Source organism: Erythrolamprus reginae, chromosome 1 (assembly GCF_031021105.1).
Source record: "Erythrolamprus reginae isolate rEryReg1 chromosome 1, rEryReg1.hap1, whole genome shotgun sequence".
Taxonomy (NCBI): domain Eukaryota; kingdom Metazoa; phylum Chordata; class Lepidosauria; order Squamata; family Dipsadidae; genus Erythrolamprus; species Erythrolamprus reginae.
The window spans coordinates 337530518-337549011 of NC_091950.1; the positions used below are offsets into that span (position 1 = coordinate 337530518).

The 18494-nt window shown below is 43.6% G+C and overlaps 1 protein-coding gene across 2 annotated transcripts in view; it reads left to right on the plus strand.

The window, feature by feature from the left end:
• Positions 1–2006: 2006 nt before the first annotated feature.
• The window catches only part of ACTN2 (actinin alpha 2), a 93598-nt gene continuing 77110 nt past the window's right edge, over positions 2007–18494 (plus strand). Inside the window, exon 1 of one of the 2 annotated variants that reach the window (XM_070734007.1) lies at positions 2007–2135. In XM_070734007.1, coding sequence (XP_070590108.1) covers positions 2007–2135 — 129 coding nt within the window. The remainder of the gene's footprint in view (positions 2136–18494) is intronic. The other variant, XM_070734009.1, reaches the window with a different exon arrangement.

Sequence of the window (18494 nt, forward strand, 5' to 3'; positions counted from 1 at the left end):
ATCAACTATAGAATTTGTACCATATGAGAAAAGGAGAGATAAATTATGTGGCATTGCAAAATCTGTCATCATCTGCAAATAATAGTTTTCTCTTGGCAAATTAACATAATTATAGTAGAAGTTAAGAACTCAAATTTTGTAATATGGAAATGTAACTATTTTGAGCTGTTTTGCAGAGTATTACCCACTTCTCTCTACTTGTTTTATGTATGTCCTTGTTTTTATGTATGGTAATTTATTATTACTCTGTTGACTTACATTATTGTTTTAATATATTTGGTAATGTAATGTACTGTATGTTGCTCAGTGATGGGCTCCTACAGGAATGGTCAGGAACGCAGTTCCGGTAGCAAAATTTGGAGCTCCACCCCAGAGCACCCAATTTGCACTGAAAGATATTGAAACAAAATGCATAAGCCACGCCCACAGTGTAGTAGTAAAAATTTTGATAGCCCATCACTCATGTTGCTGTTCCTTTTTACTTCCCCAGGAGTTGATGCAAGCAATGATTTTCCATTTTGTAAAAGTGGGGTTAAAATAGTTTTACAAATCAAATAATGTTTATTTATGATATTGGATCATCTAAACCTTTATAGCAGAGATGGAAAATTGTAACGGTTCTTCACATGATCTTAAATTGTTAATAGCCTGAGAGAACCAAAGTGATGGATTAAATCAAGAATAGACAACAAGCAGTCTCCAGAATGAATGAATGAATGGAAATGAAATCTCCATTAAACCAATAAAAAGTTCTAAAGGTTTACACTTTGCAATGCAAAACAGAGTGTATTGGAATAATCTTGTAGAAAAAGTAAATAATGTTTTTATTTGCTGATTTAGATTAATTCAGCTTTCTTATGCAGAACTAGTGGGTTAAAGTGGTTAAAAGTTTTACACTAAATCTGGGGATACCAAAGTTCAAGTTTACCCTTAGCTATAGAAAATCATTGAGTAACTTTGAGTTATCGCTCTCTCTCTCATCCCTAGGAAGAAGTATTGGCAACCACTTCTGAAAATCCTTGCTAAGAAAACCAAAATGACTTGTTCAGGCAGTCTCTGAGAATCGGTCACGATTGAATGGAAATAAAAAATGGGTTTGTTATCCTTTCTTGGCAAAAATCACAAAACTGCAGTATTATTGGAAAAAGAAATAAGATTGCTCTACAAAACAGGATTGATGCAATATTGTTAAACTGGAATGACATGGCACACTTTATTTTAGAATATTATATATCTATTTTTATGGGGTAATAAAAAGAGGCTTGCCTGGAAAATACAAGAGGAAAGTAAAGGTGAAAGTCATTTATTATTAGAGTGCATCTGGCTATTTAAATATGTTTTAATCATATTGATCTTAATTGCCTTTCCGTCTATATGCATGTTCATATGCAAGTATTTCTAGTTCCTTGATTTGCGGGAGAAAATAATAGTTCAGTAAACTGATGATGGGCTACAGGTTTAAAGAGGGGAAATCTGGTCAGAGCTCCTGAGAGTACCAAATGCCTTTCTTTTAGGATATTCTGCTTTTGTCTGCAAATCCAATGTCCTCCCCCCCCCCCAGATTGGGTAGCAAATTCAGAGTTCTTCTGAAGGCAGGGGAAACTTCAGAACATCCAGTCAGGGAGGGGAAGGGGGTGGATCTGTCCCAAGTGAGGCAGAGCAGAATCAGGTGACAAAGTGAGTGGATAAAAAGCAGAAGCCGTGCCTAGCAGCTGCCTTCAGCCAGAGTCCGGCTTATAGCCAGCAGCAGCAGTAGTCCAGGGGCAGGAAAGCTGAGTGAGAAAGTGAAGGCTAACTCCCGTTTTTGTCCCTTCTTCTATCTTTCCTTCCAGTACAGAGCCAAGTAAAGTGGGGAAAAAACCTTCCGTCTCTGGACCTCTTCGCAAGATCAATTTCCTTCACAAGAAATATTACCATCCCCGTTGTTACAATCATCTTGAGAAGATCCTTCATAAGTTGCAGTAACCATCAACAGTGGTGAAAAAAGGACCTGATCTCTAAGCAAGATGACCACTCAGATCAATTCCAACCTACACTACAGCTATGAATATGAAGAGGAAGAATACATGAACCAAGAGGACGAATGGGACAGGGACCTGCTCCTGGATCCGGCCTGGGAGAAGCAGCAAAGGAAGGTCAGAAAAGCTCAGCCAAAGAAAATCATCTCCACTTGAATGTGAATTTGTAATTCTTGTTATGTCACTTTCTAGAATGCTCAATCGTTGAAAACTTAGAGAGGGTGGGTGAAAAATAGGAGAAGGAGTAGGAGAAGGAGGAGGAGGAGGAGGGGCAGTGAAAGATAGGATGACGATGGTTTTAGATTTATATATTGTTATATTGTCATTTGAAGCATTGGTAGTGTCTCACCATGCATTTTGAATTATGTCACTTTCTTTATTTGTTAGGATTAGATTTCTGCCAAGAGCCATAGGCAGAATATATGGTACGCCTTCTCCAAATTTCCCCAAAGAATACAATAAAGTAGATTATGTGTAGAGACAGATGACCCAGTCACCCAATAAGTTTCCATACTAAGAGTGAACTAGATTTTGTGTGTCTCTACTCCAATATCTTAGCCAATTCATCATACTGGTGTTACCTAATAATATGTGTGCATGCATTTGGTTGTCTTCAAGTAAATACAGTTTTATAGGAAACACAGGTGTTTCTTCATAGATTGAGGATATTAAAAGTAAAACGCAAACCAACCGCTTAGAGGTAGTTAATATATTCTGCTTGTTTCTTCTAATGTGGTCCTGCATACCAATTCTGGCTCTTCGTTGCTGCTTATGAACATGACCCTGGAAATGCTTTTTGAAATGCAGTTGACGGGATGAAAGTAAATGTGGAAGAAAGCCTTTGCTTCTCTAAATTTCATCAGAAGTTCACTAAAATCCTCATTGCTGAGGGTCAGAATTTGGGGTTCTAACTTTTATGCCTCACTGCGTACATGACAAGAGTCCCATCAGGAATGGTTTGGAATTTTATTCCATGTTTAGGTTCAGCCCTTCGACTAAGGTTATTCAGCACATTTATAAAGTTTTGTGAATTGGTCTAGTGATTACAAATAAATGAAGCATCATCTTTTCTTGGTTAAAGGTTATGTAAGATTTTTGCTACCTTTAGCACTTCTTTTGAATAATGTTGTCTTTTATCTTACTGTATGTTCAATGCAGGTAGATAAAAAGATTATAGTAATAATAGAATTATTTCAACTTTCCTAATCATTTTTTGTTTGTTCTCCGATTTAAGAAGGCCAGACAGTATTCCAAGCTCAACATGGTTCATATTTATAGAGGAAGATTTAATCAAATATACAGCTTGGAGTCACACTACACAGTACATTCAACACCTAAAGCAGTAATAGCGAACCTTTTTTGGTTCACATGCCAAAAGGGTATGTGTGTGTGTGTGTGTGCTGGCACATACGAACGTGCCCACCCCCATTTCTACAGACACCCCTGCGCTGCGCATGCACACAATCTCCCCCCAACCCATCCCCACACAGGCCTCACTGAAGCCTGGGACGGTGAAAAAATGGGCAAACCAGAGGTTTGGAAAAATTGACTTCTGTTTTGCCCAATTGTGCTGCTTTTCACACACTGAAGCTTCCCTGAAGTCCCAAAGTGCGAAAAACAGCACAAAGGGAAAACTGGAAGTCCATTTTTTTGAATTTCTGGTTTGCCCATTAGGCCGTTTTTTGCATTTTGGGCTTCAGGGAAGCTTCTGTGAAGCCCCTAGAGGGCAAAATGGCCATCCCCAAGGCTGAAAAATCAGCTGGCCAGCACACGCATGTGTGTGAGAGCTGACATAGGGCAATGCTTTGCATGCCCTCCGATATGGCTCCATGTGCCACCTGTGACACACGTGCCATAGGTTCAGCATCATGGGCCTAAAGCAGTGTTTCCCAACCTTGGCAACTTGAAGACATTTGGACTTCAACTCCCAGAATTCCCCAGCCAGCATTTGCTGGCTGTGGAATTCTTGGAGTTGAAGTCCAAATATCTTCAAGTTGCCAAGGTTGGGAAACACTGGCCTAAAGGATTCTCCTTTTAAAAAAAAATAGCAGCCAGAAAGACAATCCCAGCTCTTTTAAAGAAGTAAAAGGGAGAAGTGTTCTTTTTTTACCCTCTTAATGATAATAAGCAGCTTTCTACCTAATGCAAATAAAAGTTGAGGGTATTATTGGGATCATGATACCGAAGGAAAAATTTATGCTGCTCTGTTTACATATTACAGTCCTGATCATACTATTCTGCAGCTGCTGTCTTTGAAGCATAGCATGATGTTGTTTGGGGTAGTGATTTGGGCAGTGCGATCTAGCAAGAGCTTCCAAGGTGGCACAAATACATTAAACTCAATTTTATTCTTATTTTATGAAGGAGGCTAAACTGAGTCTGAGTGTCTGGCCCAAGGTCACCTTTGAACTTTACAACTGAGGGCAGGTTGATCTGCAGTTTTTCCAAATCTAGTTGTAAAACTGTATTGTGCTTGGTTAGAATCCTCCATATACTTTCCTGAATATAGTCCATCAAAGATAACAAAAAGCTATGAAAAAGGCTGTTGCATTAAGTCGCTTTTTACATCCATGAGTGTTGACTTTCATGATTCTCATAATGTGCTAAGCTATTAAGCTTATTAGACTGGCAGTTGAGCATGATAGACCAGTAGAACTTCTTCAAAGGACAACAAATCAGGACTTTTTGGGGAGTATGTAAATGTAGCCATTTTCGGAACCTTTTCACAGCATTACGAATCAGCTGGCAGTTTGATTCTCAGCAGCTCAATGTTGATTCAGCCTTCCATCCTTCCAAGGTCAGCAAAATGAGGACCCAGATTGTTGGGGGCAATATGCTAACTCTATAAACTGCTTAGAGAGGGTTATAAAACTTTGTGAAGTGGTCTATAAGTACTATTGCAGCTATTTAATTTGTGGAAAAGAGCAGGGTTTGTTTTTTTTCAATCGAGGCTTTGAATGGTTTGATTTCTAGCGGCATAACTGGCCTTCTTTAGAATTCAGAAATCCTTTAATTTTTTTCTTAAAAATTCACAAAAATGGAACAATTTTAATGGATGCTACCAAAGAATTACTGTAGCACAACAGATGCTACAGTACAGAATATATATAAATAATAACAAAAACAACAACAACAACAACAACAATAACAATAATAATAAAAATAAAGTTTTACAAGAATGAGTCTTTTTTTGTTGTTGTTTAGTCCCAATTAGGCAAAATGTTTGAAATCCCTAATATTGTTTTTACAGTGATCCCCCGGTTATTGCGTCCCCGACCATTGCGAACAGGGTAATTTGCGATTTTTCAACCCGGAAGTCAAAATACCATCTACGCATGCGTGCCCTTTTTTTCTATGGGCACGCATGCGTAGATGGCAACCGGGAGATCAGCTGCTGGGCGGCTTCCCTGGGTCTTCCCCCTCTTGCTGGCATCAGCGAGGAGTTTCCCCACCGCCCACGCAAACTCCTCGCTGCCGCTCGCCCGCCCTTCGCCTGCCCACGCCGTTCGCTCCCCCTCTTGCTGGCGGGAGGGCGAGAAGCCCTCCCCAGCACCCGCTCGCCCGCCCTTCGCCGCTCGCCCGCCCTTTGCCCTGGCCGCTTCTTCCCAGCGGAGAAATTCCAGCCCCCACCTGGTCCCGCCCGATCCTCCTCCCTGAGGCAGCTCACCCTCCCATGGCCGCTTCCTCCACCCTCCATCGCAAGCCCTCGCCACCGCAGCCACCGTGCGCTGCGATCTTCAAGCCCGGCTCCTTTCAGCCCAGCATCCCGGGCCAAGCAGCTGCCTTCCGTGACTGAGCCTGGCTGGCCCGGAAGATCGTAGCGCGCGTTGGTTGCAGCGGCGAGCGAAGCCAAGCCGGCAGCAATGTCGCCGCCGCTGCAGCCAACGCGCGCTACGATCTTCCGGGCCAGCCAGGCTCAGTGACGGAAGGCAGCCGCTTGGCCCGGGATGCTGGGCCGAGAGGAGCCGGGCTTGATCCGCTGAGCCTGGCTGGCCCGGAAGATCGTAGCGCGCGTTGGCTGCAGCGGCGGCGACATTGCTGCCGGCTTGGCTTCGCTCGCTCGCCGCTGAGGAGCCGAAGATTGGGGGGCGGCGCGGCTCTTTTAAAACATCGCCGCCGACATGGGGGGCTTGCTAGCACCCCCCCAAACCCGGGTTGGGGGTTCGGGGGGGTGCTAGCGAGCCCCCCATGTCGGCGGCGATGTTTTAAAAGAGCCGCGCCGCCCCCCAATCTTCGGCTCCTCGCTAGCGCTGCGGAAGTTTAAAACACCATCTGCACATGCGCAGATGGTGTTTTTACTTCCGCAGCGCTACTTCGCGAAAACCCGCTTGTTGCGGGGGGTCCTGGAACGGAACCCTCGCAACGAGCGGGGGATCACTGTATTATTGTTGTGAGCCACCCCGAGTCTTCGGAGAAGGGCGGCATACAAATCTAATAAATTGAATTGAATTGAATTGAATTTCAGGATGAAAATGGTAAAAAGAAAAAAAACATTGCTCCACTGCACTCCAGCCCTTTCAGTAGAATTTCCCCTTCTCTCCTTTAACAAACTCACTTGATTTGAGTGGCTAGTGGATTGCAACCTTCATAGCTTTACATTGTCCTCAGTCTTTAAGGAAGGGTAAAGGTTAACTGGATACATAATCTATAAATAACACCTGAGGAAAGGCAATCTCTTTTCTTGGCATGAAAAAAGCCTGTTATTTGGATTTCAGGAAGCGTCATGCTCTCCCAGTAGGACTGGTGGATTTACAAATTCTGAGGGTGGCAGGCTTTTTTTCTCCATGATGTTAAAAATAAGCTCCCAAAGTACATTCCTGAAGTCGGTATATACAATGATTTGCATGGTTGCTGAGCTTTGTTCAAACCAGTAATCTAATATCGAACAGCCAAACAAGCCCAGCAGTTGGCTAGCATATATGTACTATGAGACAATCTTGGAACAGGACAAAAATAAATTCCATTGTTTCTATTGTGGGCTGCCCTCTGCAGACTTGCCATTTCAGGATATGCCTGGTATGAGAACTGTCAACAGTTGTTGGTAAGACATGATGACGTCCTTAGGATTACAATGGCCATGACACCTAATTATAACTCCAGCTCATATTGTAGCACAGGGTTTCTGCAATCATTCAAACTCCTTGGTGCGGAATCCTTTGTTCCATAGATTTCCATAAATGTGGGAGTTATATAACAGAACCCTATTGGTCTACATATCATGTGTTTAATCTTAAACAGGGGGATAATTCTGGGAAACTATCATTTTATTCAGTACAAGATGAGTTATAAAGAGCAGAAAATATGGACAGATCTGTTTTTTTAAATGTGCATGGTGATTGAAAACTAATGCTAAGTATAAAACTAAGTACAGTATGTTTAAGCCAATTCAATCAAGTGCTTTAAGTCTTCAATCATCAACATAATTGTTTGACCTTTTTTTTGTTGATTCAACGAACCCTTGAAATCTCTTTTATGTGGGGAATAACCATAGGACAAGCAGAGGGTCTAGAATAGAATAGAATAGAATTCTTTATTGGCCAAGTGTGATTCGACACCCAAGGAATTTGTCTTTGGTGCCTATGTTCACAGGCAGCCTGTAGTCTAATCACCATTGGAAAATGTGGTCTTCCTTTGTGACAGCATGTACGCGGGACATCATCGAGTCTGCGGAGAGGGGCGGCATACAAATCTAATAAATTATTATTATTATTATTATTATTATTATTATTATTATTATTATTATTATTATTATTATCTAAAGTGAGCACCAGCAAAATATATGCATGCATGTCTCTGTGTTATGAAGAGGTGCTAGGAAACTGCACCACGGGACAGAATTTAAATTAAAATGGTGGACCTTGTTTGTATGTGATGACATTCTGAGATATCCTTGAGAAGGTTACAGGTTCATTTGACTATTTCATTGGGGCTCTGGTTGTCCTTGAAAATGTTTTTCTAGAAGGAGTATTAGAACTTGAAAAGCCAGTCAGTCAATGAGGGAATTTTCAAGGAATAACAAGGAATTCTAGATGACATATGTTAATGTAATATAAGTTGCAATCCTGTGCTTACTTATTTGGGAGCATGAACTGTGAAATCTAATGGGACTAACTGCTGAGATGACATTTTTAGAGCTGGGCAGTTTACAGAGCTAAGCTGCTATATCCTCACACACAAAAAGTGTACCTTCATCTTCAGCACAGGGTAATCTGCCTTTCCATTTAGGCATCTCTATTTAAAACCCCCCAAAGCTTACTCTAGAAGGATAGCCCACAATGGCAAGAATAGAAAAGAAACATGTAGAATGCTGCCACAGACCATAGATCAAATACAACATTATTTATTTATTTATTGGATTTATATGCTGCCCCTCTCCGCAGACTCAGGGCGGCTAACAACAGTAATAAAACAGCATATAATAATAATCCAATACTAAAAACAGTTAAAAACCCATTATTATAAAAACCAAACATACATACACATATACCATGCATAAAATTGTAGAGGCCTAGGGGAAAGAGTATCTCAATTCCCCCATGCCTGGCGGCAGAGGTGGGTTTTAAGCAGCTTACGAAAGGCAAGGAGGGTGGGGACAATTCTAATCTCTGGGGGGAGTTGGTTTCAGAGGGCCGGGGCTGCCACAGAGAAGGCTCTTCCCCTGGGTCCCGCCAAGCGACATTGTTTAGTTGACGGGACCCGGAGAAGACCCACTCTGTGGGACCTAACTGGTCGCTGGGATTCGTGCAGCAGAAGGTGGTCCCTGAGATAATTAATTAATTAATTGTACCTGTTGATTCAATGAATGTAAAAAGGCACCTTATGTATGAAACAATACAGTGAGAATGAAGTGTAGAATCCCTGGTCATGACCATAATTCGTTCCATAACTTTGGTCGCAACCTGATTTGGTCGTGACCTGAACCTAATTTTAGAAATTTGGTGCTTACAAAAAAAAAATGACGCTGAAGAGAAAATTGGGCGTGAGGAGAACAAATTGTGAACTTTTTGATCAGAACCCAATTTCGTTGTGTCAGAAGAGCTCATGACCAGAGGTTCTATTGTATATTGTCAGATTCATATTTCAAAACTATACGGCATATTGGGGAGTCCATAGGCAGCCAAGACCCAGAATGATATTGTAGCATAATTTTGCTTTAGTGCAGGATACAAGAAGGGGCCTGCCTTCATTTATGAAGATTTCTGTGATGGCCAATCCTTCACCAAGGTCATAACCACTTTATTGGGTCCTGTTTGTAGGCACAATAGCTTCCTTGGTTATCCTAGTCTGGATGTGAATGGGTAGACTTGGCACAAAGCCTGTATCTTCTACTGAAGAAAGCATTAGTACTGGAGGCACTGATGTTGAGGAAAGGATTAATAACCCAGCCCACACAGGGTGGGCAAATGAATATAAAAAGATTTGTTTATCAGGATGAGGATTACTAATCTGTTAAACACACAGGGAAGGGCAGATGGAAGTGGTGACAGTTGGCATTTACTGTCACCAACTGCCAGAAGAGATTGATTCTTTTCTGAGAAAAATATCTAATGAATTTGTAGATAAGTTCATTTGTTCTGTACAGGCTGTTTGTTTGTTGTTTCCTATAGTTTTGGACTTCATTCAAAATCTGTCAGTGTGTCTGACAGATTTGATTACTTCGGTTTCTCTATTACTGCGAATTTTGGTTCTCATTTTGGGTCTGGATTTGGTAATTCTCTTAGACATTTGATCCGGACTGTATCAGTCACTGAATAAATAAACTAAAATCCCTTGATGAGAGTTAGAGTTACTGTAAGTCTTTAGAATGTTGCACATCTAAATACATCTAAAAGTGGTGGGCTTCATAGTTGCAGCCCCATGAAATTTTGATCTTCTGGTAAACAAACCTGATCTCAAAAAATGCTCCTTGCTATGCCTCACAGAGAGTGACTGGCAATGAACAATCAGGAGAGATTCAACCTGGAAATAAGGAAGAACTTCCTGACGGTCAGAACGATCAACCAGTGGAACAACCTACCAGTGGATGTTGTGAACTCCAATACTCTGGACATTTTTAAGAGGAAATTGGACTGCCATTTGGCTGGGATGCTATAGGGTTCCTGCTTAGGCAGGGGGTTGGACTTGATGACCCGCATGGTTCCTTCCAACTATAACAATAAATAAATAAATAATAAATAAATAAATAAATTTTGCAGGTGATGTTGCTAGGAAAATTATTTTGAAATACAGTAGGACTTCGGTGATGTACAGCCTCTCCAACTGCCTTAACTAGCTGTCCAAAATTTGGCTGATAGAAAGTAATGTTTTAATAATTGGATGCAATTGGTTTGCTGTTATCACTGCAGAATATATAACATAAAGGAGGAAAATGAGAAATCCATGTTCCTTTTTGGTGGCATTAATAACTGTGAAATTGCTTCTCCAACACTTATATTGTAGCGATAGGTGCATGAAAAGAACAGAAGCAGAGGTCATGCTGCATATCAAAAGAAATAATGCTGGTAGCTGGCGCATCATGAGTCTATGTTAATTAAAAGTACAGTATTATTCAGGTGCTGGGTCACAAGGGAAAAGCACTAGGGAAACACAGCTCCAAATATAGTTTTGCTAGAGGTTCTTACAAGGGCTATTATGTGAAGCTCTTCTGTATTAATGCTGTCAATCTTGAGTTCTGAAGATTCCTTTTCTTTGCTATTCTGTGTAGGCTTCTAAATGCCATATAAGGAAAATGCGTAGTTGTACTGTAGTGGCAGAAGAAGCTATGTATATACATTTCAGTCATAGCTGCCATTTGCACGTCAACAATTCCATTTATTTATATAATTAAAATTAGAGGCTGCTTGGAACCTTAAAGAAAGTAAAGAAGAGACAAAAGCATGTACAGTGGTACCTCTACTTACGAACTTAATTCATTCCACGGCCAGGTTCTTAAGTAGAAAAGTTTGTAAGAACAAGCAATTTTTCCCTTAGGAATCAATGTAAAAGCAAATAATGTGTGTGATTGGGGAAACCACAGGGAGGGGGGAGGCCCTGTTTCCTCCCAGGAGATTCTAGAGAGGCCCCACAGAGGCTTCTCCCCACCTTTTTCCTCCCTGTTTCCCCCCAGGAGATTCCTAGAGAGGCCCCATGGAGGCTTCTCCCCTGCTTTTTCCTCCCTGTCTCCTCCCAGGAGATTCCTAGAGGGGCCCCATGGAGGCTTCTCCTTGCCTTTTCCAGTTACAGTTTTGGAGGCTTGGGTTTGTAAGTGGAAAATGGTTCTTGAGAAGAGGCAAAAAAATCTTGAACACCCAGTTCTTATCTAGAAAAGTTCGTAAGTAGAGGCATTCTTAGGCAGAGGTACCACTGTATATTTAAAACAAAAGCAACAGCCATAGGTAACATACTCCCAAATAATCAAAAGCGACTCAACACCACCTTACCCCTAGGCCTAGGAAAACAGCCATGTTTTCAAAGGTCTTTGGAATAACATCAAGATGAGAGCTGTATAGGTCTCTGAGGGGATACTGTTCCATAGGGCAGGTGCTGAGACAAAGAAGGTTGATCCTTTTTTGATCTAATTCTCTCTGATCTTACTGGATGGGCAGAAACTAGTTGAGATAGACAGTCCCATAAATAAACAGGCTCTATGCCATGAAAGGCTTTATAGATGGCCAGCTTTTGCAATAGCAATTGTATTTAGACTTATATACTGCTTCATAGTGCTTTTACAGCCCTCTCTAAGTGGTTTACAGAATCATCATATTGACACCAACAATCTGGGTTTTACCCACCTCGGAAGGATGGAAGGTTGAGTCAACCTTGAGCCGTGGTGAGATTTGAACTGCTGAACCACGCTAGCAGTTAGCTGAAGTAGCCTGCAGGGCCGCACACGAACCACTGCACCACCCTGGTTCTTTAATTCCCTTCTCCAGTGGTGGGTTGCTCCTGGTTTGGACCGGTTCTTAGAATCGGTAGCACCGGCAGCAGGAAGGAAGCTCCATCCACGCTCCTGGGACACTTCTGCACATGTGTAGAAGCTTCTGCGCATGCCCAGAAGCATTGTGCATGCAAAAACACTAAATTAGTTACAACCCACCGCTGCCCTCCTCCCGAAATGCTCATGAGGATGGTCTCTGCCTTATACCAGTGATGGTGAACCTTTTTTAGTTCGCGTGCCAAAAGGGCATGTAGGGAGAAACAGCCTTCCCCCAAGGCCAAAAATCATCTGGTCAGTGCACACATGCATGCTGGAGCTGACATAGGGCAACATCTTGCACGCCCTCCGATATGGCTCTGTGTGCCACCTGTGGCATGCGTGCCATAGATTTGCCATCACGGCCTTAGACTATCTAGTGTTTCCCAACCTTGGCAACTTGAAGATATTTGGACTTCAACTCCCAGAATTCCCCAGCCAGCGAACGCGGGCTGGGGAATTCTGGGAGTTGAAGTCCAAATATTTTCAAGTTGCCAAGGTTGGGAAACACTGGACTATCTAGGACTTTGGAAATCTTCTAGTCCAGCCCCCTACTCAGGCAGGAAACCCTATACCAAACCTATTTTTCCTCGGATGCTAAAGAGCATAGGAACATGCTATTGTGCATGCACAAGTACTCACACCCATAATGCAATGCCTGGGGAGGGCGAAAGCAGCTTCCCCCACACCCCGGAAGCCCTCTGGAGGCTGGAAATGGCCTGTTTTCCAACTTCTGGTGAGCCCAATAGGCTCGTGTTTCACCCTCCCAAGCTCCAAAGGCTTCCTGGGAGTAGGGGAGGGTAAAAACATCCTCCTCATCTCCCTGGAGGCTCTCTGGAAGCCAAAAACGCCCTCCCAGAGCCTCTGTATGAGCCAGAAACCAGCTGACCGGCACACACATGCATGTTGGAGTTGAACTAGGGCAATGGCTCGCGTGCCAGCAGATATGGCTCCGTGTGCCCCCTGTGGCACCCGTGCCATAGGTTTGCCACCACGGCTCTATACCATTTGAGACACATGATAGTTCAATCCTTTCTTAAAAACCTCCACTGTTGGATTACCCACAACTTCTGGCAACAAGTCATTCCACCGATTAATTGTTCTAGCTGTTCGGAAATTTCTCCTTAGTTCTAGGTCAGTTCTCACCTTGATTAATTCTTATCCATTGCTTCTTAACCTGCCTTCAAGTGGTTTAGAGAATAGATTGATTCCCTCTTCTTTAGGGAAGCACCTCAAATATCGGAATACAGTGTTCCCTCGATTTTCGCGGTGGATGCGTTCCGAGACTGCCCGCGAAAGTCGAATTTCCGCGAAGTAGAAATGCGGAAGTAAATACACCATTTTTTGCTATGGACAGTATTACAAGCCTTCCCTTAACACTTTAAACCCCTAAATTACCATTTCCCATTCCCTTAACAACCATTTACTCACCATTATTACTGGTACTCACCATTAAATAAGACACTTAGTGATCCTGATATTTATAAACATAATTATTTATTAACAATTTTTTTTTTTTGCAATAACAACGCCGATTGGCCTAGATTTCGGCCAATCAACAATGGCAGACGAAAGCTTGGCAATGACATATGACATCATCAGGCAGGAAAAACCATGGTATAGAAAAAAAACAGCAAAGTATTTTTTAATTAATATTTTTTGAAAAAACGTGGTATAGGCTATTTGCGAAGTTTGAACCCGCGAAAATCGAGGGAACACTGTACTGCTATCATTTATTTATTAATTATTTATTAATTCGACTTCTATGCCGCCCAATCCCCAAGGACTCAAGGCGCCTTACAACAATATAAAATACAAGACAATAAAAAGAAGTCAAATATAAAACTAAGTTATAAAACCATTAGTTAAAAACCCTAATAAACATAATAAACTAAGCCAACATGCATACTAAACATCATGGCATCTCTAGTCCTTCTTTTCACTAAAGCTAGACATACACAGTCTAGTTTTTCATACGTTTTAACCTCCAATCACTAATCACCTTTCTGGCTTAAGGGACTGGAGGCTAAAACATTTGAAGGATGGTTACAGGAATAGGGTATGTCTGCTTTAATGAAAAGAACAAATAAAGGTGACATCTACATTAGGTGTGGCAATGAAAGCTGAGACGTTTAAATATTCTTCCGAAGAAATCTGTCTAGCTAAATGTCCTGGGGATAAGCAAGTTATTTTTCTAGATATAGCCAGCTTTCATGCTTAGCTTCACTTCAGGAGCAGCTGCATAAATCTGATTCTTCTTAACACAATTCCAGTTGTGCTGGCTTCAGAATGCTAGAAGTGTACAGGATATTCTATTAATAGTTTACAAGTATGCTCCCGAGGCTAGCTAAAATTCCAGTGTAAGTCCATAGTAAGACCTCTGCAGTGAATGTGGTTTGTTCACTGTTCCTAGCAGTTCAGAAGCAGTACAATGGTACATCTGCTTAAGAACTTAATTCATTTTGTGACCAGGTTCTTAAGTAGAAACGTTTATAAGAAGAAGCAATTTTTCCCATAGGAATCAATTTAATAGCAAATAATGCGTGCGATTGGGGAAACCACAGGGAGGGTGGAGGCCCTGTTTCCTCCCAGGAGATTCCTAGAGAGGCCCCACGGAGGCTTCTTCCCACCCTTTCTGCCGCTGTTTTCTCCCAGGAGATTCCTAGAGAGGCCCCACGGAGGCTTCTCCCCACCCTTTCTGCCGCTGTTTTCGCCCAGGAGATTCCTAGAGAGGCCCCAAGGAGGCTTCTCCCTGCCTTTTCTGGCCCTGTTTCCTCCCATGAGATTCCTAGAGAGGCCCCAAGGAGGCTTCTCCCTGCCTTTTCTAGCCCTGTTTCCCCCCAGGAGATTCCTAGAGAGGCCCCAAGGAGGATTCTCCCTGCATTTTCTGGTTACAGTTTCAGAGGCTCAGGTTTGTAAGTGGAAAATGGTTCCTGAGAAGAGGCAAAAAAATCTTGAACACCCGGTTCTTATCTAGAAAAGTTTGTAAGTAGAGGCGTTCTTAGGTAAAGGTACCGCTGTATTTCTAAGTAGGATTGTTATAGGAGCAGAGTACAATTCTCTTCTCTTTTAGCAAGCACTGCTTCTCTATTGCCATTGCAGTAAACAAGAGTGTTCTCTTTGCCATTCAATTGCAGCTTGCTTTGTTGGGTGGTGGAAATTATTTAGATTCCAGAGGGAAGAGAAGCCAAGTTCCGGAATAGGAATAAGTATGAAAGCATGTGGTTTCCTACATGAGAAATTCTACTACAAAAAAGGTTCCTATCACAAAGGGGGCTCTCCTTAACAGGGCCGCCGATAGGGCGGTACTACTGGTAGTGGCGTCAGGGGCCCGGCCAAATTGACAAATGGGGGGGCCCAGACGGTTTTCCCGGCCCCCTGGCGCCCACAGTAATTTGTGCCCAGTGAGCAGCGCCGACGCCGAGCTCCAGCTCCTCGTTCGCACAGGCGCAGTACCGGCCCTCTCTTGAAGCTTGCGGCGAAGGTAGGAGCCCCTTCGGGGTGGCGGCGTTGGGGAACGCGGCTTGGGCAGCTGGGGCGTTCCCTGTAGCTGTAGGCTGTGCACGCCTTAGCCAGCGCACCCCAAAACGCCCCCCCGGCCCCGCACACCCTTTTCAAGGGCGCGCGGTGCGAGCCGCGGCCGCCCCCAGCCTCCCCACACCTCTAGCCCCCTCACGCCGCTGGCTACTCGCCGCTGCCCCCCGCATGCCCGCCTGCCCACCCGATCCGCCTCTCTTTCTCCTCCACTGGCCAAGATTTTTCTTGCTGAAAAAAAAAGAAAAAGAAAGAAAACCTTTGCCGGCTTTTTTATCTCTTAATTTGAATGTTCTGGGCGGGCTGGCAGGGACATTGAAAATCACTTTCGCCAGCGTCCGGAGAACGAGGGAGAGTGAGAGCAGCAGAGCAAGACAGAGAGAAAGTGAGAAAGAGAGAAAGAGAGAGAGAGATAGCGGGGGGGGGGAGAAAGAGATAGCAAGAGAGAGAGAACGAGAGAGAGAAAGAGTGAGAGAAAGAAAACAAGAGAGAGAAAGTGAGAAAAAGAGAGAGAGAGCAAGAGGGGGAGAGATAGAGAAAGGGGGAGAGAGAGAAAGAGAAAGAAAGAAAGAAAGAAAGAAAGAAAAAAGAGATGAGAGAGGAAGGAAGAGAGTGAGAGAGAGGAAGAAAGCAAGAGAGAAAGAGAGAAAGAAAGAGATGAGAGAGGAAGGAAGAGAGTGAGAGAGAGGAAGAAAGCAAGAGAGAGAAAGAGAGAGAGAGAAAGAAAGAGATGAGAGAGGAAGGAAGATAGTGAGAGAGAGGAAGAAAGCAAGATAGAGAGAGAGAGAGAAAGAAAGAAAGAGAGAGAGATGAGAGAGGAAGGAAGAGAGTGAGAGAGAGGAAGAAAGCAAGATAGAGAAAGAGAAAGATAGAAAGAAAGAAAGAGATGAGAGAGGAAGGAAGAGAGTGAGAGAGAGGAAGAAAGCAAGATAGAGAAAGAGAAAGAAAGAGAGAGATGAGAGGAAGGAAGAGAGAGAGAGGAAGGAAGAGAGAGAGAGAAATGATAGAATAAAGGGAAAAAAAGAGAAATGAGAAAATGATTGAGGCAGAGAATGACAGGAAAGAGAGAGGTGACTCTTGATTTAAAGCATATGGTAAAAGCACTTAAATAATAACAGAAAAAACCCCCAGCCCTCACCTGCTTTTATTAATAGTTTTGCTGGTTGTTTTAGTTTTAATAGTAATGGATTTTGGCTTTTTAAAATTATTAATTTCTTTTAATAAAAAAGAAGGGATTTATATATTTATATATTTATATATTTATATATTTATATATTTATATATTTATATATTTATATATTTATATATTTATATATTTATATATTTATATATTTATATATTTATATATTTATATATTTATATATTTATAGATTTATAGATTTATAGATTTATAGATTTATAGATTTATAGATTTATAGATTTATAGATTTATAGATTTATAGATTTATAGATTTATAGATTTATAGATTTATAGATTTATAGATTTATATATATATGCCGCCCAGTTCCAAGTTTTTCCTTATTTCCAGATTGTATTTCCTCTTGGTGAGGTTCCGCCCATTGCTTCTTGTCCTACCTTCAGGTGGCATGGAGAATAAATAGATGCCATCTGCCCTGTGGCAGCCCTTTAAGGATTGGGAAACTACTATTATATTCCCCCTCAGTTTTCTATTTATTGAGCTAAAGATACTCATTCTCTTAGCCCTTGTTCATAGGATTTAGCCTCTAGGCCAGGGGTGTCAAACTCAATTTCATTGAGGGCCACATCAGGGCTGTGTTTGACCTCAGAGGGCCGGGGGAGGGCTTGCCCAGGGTGTGTGGCCATGGTGGGCATGGCACGGGATTTGGGGGCAGTAGTTTTAAAATGGCGGGGGGGGGGCAGACATTTAGGCTGTATGGGGCCCCAAAATTCCTGATGGCGGCCCTGCTCCTTAATATTGCAGTCAATAATCTCTCCTAGAGATTCTTCACTGTCTGCCACCTGTGGTCATGCTTGGCAACCATAGAGTTCTACCTAAGGAAATAGTGACTAATTACTCTTGAGAGATAAATTCTTTGACCAAACGCCTGAATATTTTATAAACTGGAATATAAGTGAAATGTAATACAGTGATCCCCCGGTTATTGCGTTCCCGACCATTGCGAACAGGGTAATTTGCGATTTTTCAACCCGGAAGTCAAAACACCATCTGCGCATGCGTGCCTTTTTCCCCCCTATGGGCACGCATGCGTAGATGGCGCCTGGCAGATCAGCTGCTGGGCGGCTTCCCTGGGTCTTCCCCCTCTTGCTGGCATCAGCGAGGAGTTTCCCCACCGCCCACGCAAACTCCTCGCTGCCGCTCGCCCGCCCTTCGCCCGCCCACGCCGTTCGCTCCCCCTCTTGCTGGCGGGAGGGTGAGAAGCCCTCCCCAGCACCCGCTCGCCCGCCTTCACCGCTCGCCCGCCCTTCGCCCTGGCCCGGAGCAGCCGACAGAGGTAGACGGATGATCCATCGCCGCTTCTTCCCAGCGGAGAAATTCCAGCCCCCACCTGGTCCCGCCCGATCCTCCTCCCTGAGGCAGCTCGCCCTCCCATGGCCGCTTCCTCCCCCCTCCATCGCAAGCCCTCGCCACCGCAGCCAACGCGCGCTGCGATCTTCAAGCTCGCCCGGAAGATCGTAGCACGCGTTGGCTGCAGCGGCGGCGACGTTGCTGCCGGCTTGGCTTCCCTCGTCAGCGCAGCCAACGTGCGCTACGATCTTCCGGGCGAGCCAGGCTCAGTGACGGAAGGCAGCCGCTTGGCCCGGGATGCTGGGCCGAGAGGAACCGGGCTTGATCCGCTGAGCCTGGCTGGCCCGGAAGATGGCAGCGCGTGTTGCCTGCGCCGGTGAGGGAAGCCAAGCCGGCCAGGCTCAGCGGATCAAGCCCGGCTCCTCTCGGCCCAGCATCCCGGGCCAAGCGGCTGCCTTCCGTCACTGAGCCTGGCTCGCCCGGAAGATCGTAGCGCACGTT